Source organism: Takifugu rubripes, chromosome 21 (genome assembly GCF_901000725.2).
Source record: "Takifugu rubripes chromosome 21, fTakRub1.2, whole genome shotgun sequence".
In the NCBI taxonomy this organism is placed as follows: Eukaryota; Metazoa; Chordata; class Actinopteri; order Tetraodontiformes; family Tetraodontidae; genus Takifugu; species Takifugu rubripes.
The window spans coordinates 651,899-660,076 of NC_042305.1; the positions used below are offsets into that span (position 1 = coordinate 651,899).

At 53.2% G+C, this 8,178-nt stretch overlaps 1 protein-coding gene across 1 annotated transcript in view; it reads right to left on the bottom strand.

Annotated features, from left to right (window-relative positions):
* The window catches only part of fkbp15b (FKBP prolyl isomerase family member 15b), a 14,606-nt gene continuing 6,428 nt past the window's right edge, over window positions 1-8,178 (bottom strand). The window contains 18 exon segments of the mRNA XM_029829505.1: window positions 1-256; window positions 355-460; window positions 748-1,430; window positions 2,630-2,737; window positions 3,041-3,154; window positions 3,245-3,322; window positions 3,704-3,856; window positions 3,933-4,088; window positions 4,177-4,313; window positions 4,389-4,560; window positions 6,267-6,369; window positions 6,694-6,788; window positions 6,880-6,978; window positions 7,058-7,167; window positions 7,260-7,332; window positions 7,416-7,498; window positions 7,580-7,703; window positions 8,023-8,139. Of these exon segments, the coding sequence (XP_029685365.1) occupies window positions 215-256; window positions 355-460; window positions 748-1,430; window positions 2,630-2,737; window positions 3,041-3,154; window positions 3,245-3,322; window positions 3,704-3,856; window positions 3,933-4,088; window positions 4,177-4,313; window positions 4,389-4,560; window positions 6,267-6,369; window positions 6,694-6,788; window positions 6,880-6,978; window positions 7,058-7,167; window positions 7,260-7,332; window positions 7,416-7,498; window positions 7,580-7,703; window positions 8,023-8,139 (2,553 nt within the window). The 3' untranslated portion in view covers window positions 1-214.

Sequence of the window (8,178 nt, forward strand, 5' to 3'; positions counted from 1 at the left end):
ACCAGATGCATCCAGCATAATTTATTCTCTGGAATCAGGAATGCACAGTTATGTAAAACTTCTGTTCTTAAAAGACACACAGCGATCCACAAGGTCGACGTCAGGACCACCACCGGTTCCAAAATACGCCCAAGAGCCTTAAAAAGAGGTCTGGACCCAGAGGGTCGGCGCCTTTCACTTCATCCAGTCCAGATCATCATCCTCATCCTCATCTTCACCAAAGAGAGGCGCGGGGGGGGGGCTGCCCCTTCAGCGTCTGCACACAGGTGAGAAACATCTGGATTACACAACAGTCCAGGGTGGCCCAACACCACCAACAGCTGGACAGCAGCCCGGGCAGAGGAAGGGGATTACCAGCTCGTCTTCCTCCTCTTCCTCCTTGGGTGGTGAAAGGGACTTTACAGGACCTTTGACCTGGAATACTGGTTCTTCCTTCTCCTCCCCCTCTGCCCCCGTCAGACTGACCCAACCAGACAGAAACACTGGATTAAACCCGTGCTGATAACTGCACATCTGCAGCTGGAGCTAACTAGCTAGCATGAAGGAAGGTTAGCTCAGGCCTGAGTTAGCTGCAGCTGCAGACAGATGTGGCCATGACCGTGTTGCTCTCAGTCGTAAACAAGTTATTACAGTGATTCTGAAACCGTCTGGACATCAGGACACCACAGCTCTCTGGACATCAGGACACCACAGCTCTCTGGACATCAGGACACCACAGCTCTCTGGACCAGGCTCTAGTGAACTCACCTTGTGTCCTTCCCTGAGCTGCTGTGAAGAGGGTCTGGAGGTGGAGGCGGGTTTGCTGGTGGCTGGAGGGCTTTGGGAGGAGAAACATTCATCTCTCCTCCATGTGCTTCTCTTTCCAAACTGCTGGCGTCTTCCTCAGTGCTGGCGGCAACGTCCTGGTCTGACCCGGCAGCTTGCTGGTCTGACCCGGCAACGTCCTGGTCTGACCCGGCAACGTCCTGGTCTGACCCGGCAGCTTGCTGGTCTGACCCGGCAGCTTGCTGGTCCAGGAAACTCTCTGCAGCCCTACTGGTCTCCTCCACGGAGACCTCAGAGTCCTGCGGCGGCGGCCGTGTTGCCGCGACCTCCTGGAGCTTCAGCTCCGAGTCACCTGCATGGATCTGAGCCTCTTCCACCGGTCTCACGGTCTCAGACTCAATCACTGTGGTCTCCGTCTCCTCCTCCTCCTCCTCCTCCTCCCCCTCCTCCATCGGGGTCGCGTTAGCTTGGTGAGAAGCGGATCCAGCTACGTGCTTCTCTTCCACTTGGCTCTCTCCATTTACACGAGTATTCAGCTGTGAGCTCTCCTCTGACCCACCAAGACTGTCCTCCTCCTCCTCCTCCTCCTCCTCTTCTTCCTCCTGCTCTTGATTCAACTTGAGAGAAGCTCCGTCTGTGTGACTGAGCAGCTGCAGGGTAACGTTCTAAAAAAGACCCACAAGGCTCATTAAAGACAAGATCAAAGTAGGTCTATAACTATCACCTGTTATTACGCAACTGCCACCTGTTATAATGCACCGGTACTTGTTATAATGCAACTATTACCTGTTATAATGCAACTATTACCTATTATAATGTACCGGTACCTGTTATTATGCAACTATTACCTGTAATAATGTAGCGGTACCTGTTATAATGCAACTATTACCTGTTATAATGCAACTATTACCTGTTATAATGCAACTATTACCTGTTATAATGCAACTACTACCTGTTATAATGCAACTACTACCTGTTATAATGCATATATTACCTGTTATAATGCAACTATTACCTGTTATAATGCAACTACTACCTGTTATAATGCATATATTACCTGTTATAATGCAACTATTACCTGTTATAATGCATATATTACCTGTTATAATGCATATATTACCTGTTATAATGCAACTATTACCTGTTATAATGCAACTATTACCTGTTATAATGCAACTATTACCTGTTATAATGCAACTATAACCTATTATAATGTACCGTACCTGTTATAATGCAACTATTACCTGTTATAATGCAACTATTACCCGTTATAATGCAACTATTACCTGTTATAATGCATATATTAATAACCTATTATAATGTACCGTACCTGTTATAATGCATCTATTACCTGTTATAATGCAACTATTACCTGTTATAATGCAACTATTACCTGTTATAATGCAACTACTACCTGTTATAATGCATATATTAGCTGTTATAATGCAACTATTACCTGTTATACTGCATATATTACCTGTTATAATGCAACTATTACCTGTTATAATGCATATATTACCTGTTATAATGCAACTATTACCTGTTATAATGTACCGTACCTGTTATAATGCAACTATTACCTGTTATAATGCAACTATTACCTGTTATAATGCAACTATAACCTATTATAATGTACCGTACCTGTTATAATGCAACTATTACCTGTTATAATGCAACTATTACCTGTTATAATGCAACTATTACGGTTATAATGCATATATTACCTGTTATAATGCATATATTACCTGTTATAATGCAACTATGACCTGTTATAATGCAACTATGACCTGTTATAATGCAACTATTACCTGTTATAATGCAACTATTACCTGTTATAATGCACCAGCACAGGTCACAGCCATACCTTGATAGTGGTGACGATAATGCCCAGGACAGCCTGACCATTGTAAGATTCCCCGACTTCAAACTCTCCTCTCAGAGAATGGAACACTCCATTCATCACACGCTTAACCTGCGCACACACACACACACACACACACACACACAGGCACACACACACACACACACCCACGCACACACACACCCACACACATGCAGGCACAGACACACACACACACCCACAGGCACAGACACACACCCACACACACACAGGCACAGACACACACCCACAGGCACAGACACACACACACACACACACACACAGGCACAGGCACACACACAGGTTATGATGACGACCGGTTCTATTGGTTCTGGTTGGACCTGATGGTTAGTCACAGGTCAGGTGTGAGCCGGTCCCACCCAGATGACGGCTCACCTCTGCTGCCACGTCTCCTGAGGGCTTCTGCTCCAGGAGGCTCCTCTCCAGCTCGGCCACTCTCTGTTCCAACTTGGACCTGTCAGTAGTTCCTTGCTGCTCCAGGTCTGAGTACTGGGAGGACAAGAACCAAGAGCCAACATGAGCTGCGCTCCCTCATCCTCTGCTCGTGGCTGATGTTTCCTTTACACAGAGAAAATGAACCTTCTGCTGAAGAAGGAGCAGCTCCTCGCTCAGCTTCTCCTGCTCCTCTGAGTCTCTCGAACGCTTCACAAACATCAGCTGAAAGGTGTCAAAATAACCAGGCAACACTGTGAGTTGTGGACTGCAGGAACATGCAGGAACATGCAGGAACATGCAGGGACATGCAGGAACATGCAGGAACATGCAGCAACATGCAGGAACCTGCAGGAACCTGCAGGAACATGCAGCAACATGCAGGAACATGCAGGGACATGCAGGGACATGCAGGAACCTGCAGGAACATGCAGGAACCTGCAGGAACATGCAGGAACATGCTGGAACATGCAGCAACATGCAGGGACATGCAGCAACATGCAGCAACATGCAGGGACATGCAGCAACATGCAGGAACATGCAGGAACATGCAGGGACATGCAGGAACATGCAGGAACATGCAGGGGTGCATCTTTAGCAGCGCACCTTCTCCTGCAGCTCCCTCAGCTGGTCCTGGAGGCGGTCTCTCTGGTCCCTCAGCTGGGCCAGCTCGGCGCTGTGCTGCTCTTTAGCAGAGGCCAACAACTGGTGGCACTTTGTCTTCCACTCGTTCTCCAGCTCCGCCTGCATCTGGCACATCTGAAAGCATAAAGTGGATCCACTGCAGCGTCGTCCTGGTAACGCCTGTGTGTGTGTGTGTGTGTGTGTGTGGTACCTGGTCAGACACGCTGTGCTCAGTGCTGCTCCTGGCTCTGCGGAGCTGAGCCCACAGGTTCTCCTGCTCCTGCTGGCTGCTCCTACGTAGCTCCTCCAGCTCCTCCTCCCGCCGCTGCAGCTCTGCCTGCCACTTCTTCTTCCTTTCCAGCAGCGTCTTTTACAGAACAGACGGACACAGTCCTGGGGGTTTACATCCCTCCCATCCACAACGGGAGTGTGAGAGACAACCTCTGCTTCCTTACTCGTTCCAGACTTCCCTTCTCAAGCTTCAGGTCCTGCAGCTCCTCCTCCAAGCTGTTGACTCTGAGCTCCATCTGCTGTCGTCTCTGCTTCTCTGAGCGGTAGCGAGCCTGGGTGGCCTCTGCTGCCTCCTTCAGCTCTGGAACACAGGAGCATCCCTGGTTAGAAACACACACACACACACACACACACACACCTCATCATCAGCACCAACCTTCCAGCTGTGTCTCCAGGCCAGCGACGCGCTGGCTCTGCTGGTCACTGCTCTGCAGGGCTGAGCTCAGCTTGTTCTGCAGCTCCACAGCCTTCTGCTGCTGAGAGGAAGCTTCCAGCTGCAGCTGAGACTGCCTGGCCGTGGACACAGCCAGGTCCTCGGTGAGACGCACCTGGTGGAGATAGAGGAGGACATGGGCTGGGTGAGAGGAGGCGGCTGCACCGGAGGAGTGAGTGCGTGCAACAACAGTGTTGATGAGGAGCTGCTGACGAGGGGACAGCCGGAGCCTGTGGGAGAAATGTGGTGAGGGACCGCTGATGATGGAACAGGAACGTCTGTTCATGAACGATGGAATGGAGACGGTGAAACCAGAGGCAGCCAATGAGATCTGGGTCCAACAGGCACATCTGCAGGCGCAGAAACCTCTGGAACTTTGGTGGGCTCAGACTTTGGGGACGAGCTGGACTGTTTGGTTTAATCTGATTCGAGCCAATTCTGCAGGCAGGTGCTGTTTGACCGAGGTCTGGAAGCAGGAAACAGAGAAAGCAGGCTCACCTGGCCAGAGCCAAGGTCCTGGGGCTGTGTGGGCTGAGGAGAGAGAGCAGTCAATGCCACCAGTTCCTCTGAAGACAGCACAAAACACCACGCAGAGAGGTTCTGGAGCCCTGAGCCAGATCAGCAGCAGCACAGACAAAGCCACTGACTCAAGGGACCAATAGCACCCCCCCCCCCAGCAGACCCAGTGGGCTCCGTCAGACCTCCACCCTAAACACCTCACTGTCTGATGGCCCTCCCGCCCTGTGGGGGGCGCTGCAGGACAGCTCACTGTCTGATGGCCCTCCCGCCCTGTGGGTGGCGCTGCAGGACAGCTCACTGTCTGATGGCCCTCCTGCCCTGTGGGTGGCGCTGCAGGACAGCTCACTGTCTGATGGCCCTCCTGCCCTGTGGGTGGCGCTGCAGGACAGCTCACTGTCTGATGGCCCTCCCGCCCTGTGGGTGGCGCTGCAGGACAGCTCACTGTCTGATGGCCCTCCCGCCCTCTGGGTGGCGCTGCAGGACAGCTCACTGTCTGATGGCCCTCCCGCCCTCTGGGTGGCGCTGCAGGACAGCTCACTGTCTGATGGCCCTCCTGCCCTGTGGGTGGCGCTGCAGGACAGCTCACTGTCTGATGGCCCTCCTGCCCTCTGGGTGGCGCTGCAGGACAGCTCACTGTCTGATGGCCCTCCTGCCCTGTGGGTGGCGCTGCAGGACAGCTCACTGTCTGATGGCCCTCCCGCCCTGTGGGTGGCGCTGCAGGACAGCTCACTGTCTGATGGCCCTCCCGCCCTCTGGGTGGCGCTGCAGGACAGCTCACTGTCTGATGGCCCTCCCGCCCTGTGGGTGGCGCTGCAGGACAGCTCACTGTCTGATGGCCCTCCTGCCCTGTGGGTGGCGCTGCAGGACAGCTCACTGTCTGATGGCCCTCCCGCCCTGTGGGTGGCGCTGCAGGACAGCTCACTGTCTGATGGCCCTCCTGCCCTGTGGGTGGCGCTGCAGGACAGCTCACTGTCTGATGGCCCTCCTGCCCTCTGGGTGGCGCTGCAGGACGTCTTCACCGTGGTGGCAGGTGTGTGCTGGCCTCCCTCACTCTTCTTCTTGGCTGGAGACTCTGAGCAGATTTTACCATCCACCTTCATCCTCCGATGATCTGACTGGACTCTGTGGCACCTCTGGTGAGGTGGACACCAGTTTGGAGCATCTGCTGGCTTCGACCTGTAGTCAGGTGACCTTCACTAACTCTGAGGGTGGCATGGTGGGGCTGGACCTCTGCTCAGCGAGCCTGAATACCCTGCAAACATGGCTGGTGTGCGGCGGTCTGCGGCTCTCTCTCTCACTCACCTTTTCCTGCTCAGCCTGGAGCAGCTTGGCCTGGCTCTGTTCATTGGACATCTTGAAGGAATCATTCCTCTTCTCCAGCAGCAGGTTACTCTGCTCCAGGTACCTGCTCAGAGCCCAGAGTCACTTGTAAGGAGCAGAAAAACCAGCCTGATTCCAAGTGGTGTATTTCAGCAGTCCCTGAACTTCTGCTGGTGTCTGGAGAACTGCAACAGACTCACTAATACAGCAGTTTAGCTAAGAGAGGACAGGTTTGGTTCCACATAAGCATCCAGCTCAGCTTAGTGTTTCATTCCTGAGACTTGTCTTCACTCTTGGCTACTTTACTCATTACTTAGGGTTGCTGGAGGTGGGATGCCTCAGGGCCAAACAGGAAAATGCTGGCAGGAACCAAAGTTTTCAAAGGCTCTTTTGATACTTTCTGACTCACCTCTGGTTCTGCTCGATGAGCTCACTGATCTTATGGTTCTGTTCCTCTATGCGAGAGCTTTTCTCAAAGACTTCCTTCTTCAAACATTCATTTTCCTGCCAATGAAAGAGATCAGGTCAGTCCCAGCAACCTGCCGGAGATCAAAGCATCAAAGCATCAAAGCGTGCGTGTGTGCGTGCGCTGCACCTGAACGATCCTCTGGATGTTGTGCAGGATGATGGAGGTTTCCATGGGCATGCTGGACACCCCGGCCGACAGGTTGGCCTGCTTCTGTAGGTCATCTATCTGCCACAAACATGCCAAAGACAATGAGTGGAGCTCTCGTGCACAGCGGCGGTTCCTGAACCCTGAACGCAGCACGGACCTTTGAGCTCAGCTGATCCACTTTGTCCGCCACTTTTCCAATGGACAGACGGATCTCGGTGTTTTGTTGCCTCGCCTCGGTCATCAAGAACGACGTCACATCAGTGGAGCCTGGACCCCCCCCATCACAACCATGACAGCTATTAAGCTCCGCCCCCTGACCTCAAGCGAGATGATTGCTAGGTGTCAGGTGGAGAGCTGACCTATGTACGGGGCAGCTTGTCCAGCAGGCTGCAGCGCGGTCTGGGCCACAGACGGGTGCGTGTAGGCGTACGGCTGTGACCCAATGGCACACCTCCATTAAACATATGCAGGTCTATGATCGGGACTCATGCAGCTTCATCTGCAGCACGTCTCACCTGAAAGGCAGGACCTGGCAGCCTGGGGGGACCAGAGCTCATCACAGGAAGTAGGGCAGAAGGTGGCGCTGCGTGACCGAAACCTGCAGAAGAGCGGAGCCACCTGTCAGGGACGTGGAGCCAAAGACGCACAATGGCGATATCAGGCTGTGCTAGCAGCTTACTGAAGGTTGGAGGTGCCACAGTGCACATCTGCTCAGCAGCAGCAGCAGCAGCGGCGGCGGCGGCGGCGGCAGCAGCGGCAGCAGCAGCAGCAGGCCGCTCCTTGGTTCTGCTGCCACTGGTGTCCTGGAACAGATCACAGGCAGCTGTATTAGAACTACGCTAACGTTAGCTGCTGCCATTAGCATCACAGCCTGTGAGTCCCAGTCCAGCCGTGAGGGGACGACAGTCCACCGAGACAGGGACACAGCTGAGGTACTGACCAGGCTCATCTCCTGACCGCATGGCCACACCTCCACAGGTGGACGTTATCGTCCTCTGGAGGGCTGGCTGGTAAATTCCCATGTCCAAATGGGACAGGGGACTTTTGGAGAGTGTTTTAAAACCATTCACACAATCCAGGTACTTGCTCAATCTAAAGAGTCTCACGGTGTTCTGAACCCACCTCGAGCTCCGAGTCGCTGGACTCAGGTTGGCTGGAAGCTCCTTTCAGAAAGGGCAGCATGGGCTGTCCCATCTTAGCCATGCGGGAGATGAGGTTGGCTTTGGTCACGTCTGGATTCTGAGGGGTGACAAACAACTCACAACTCAGGTGCAACAT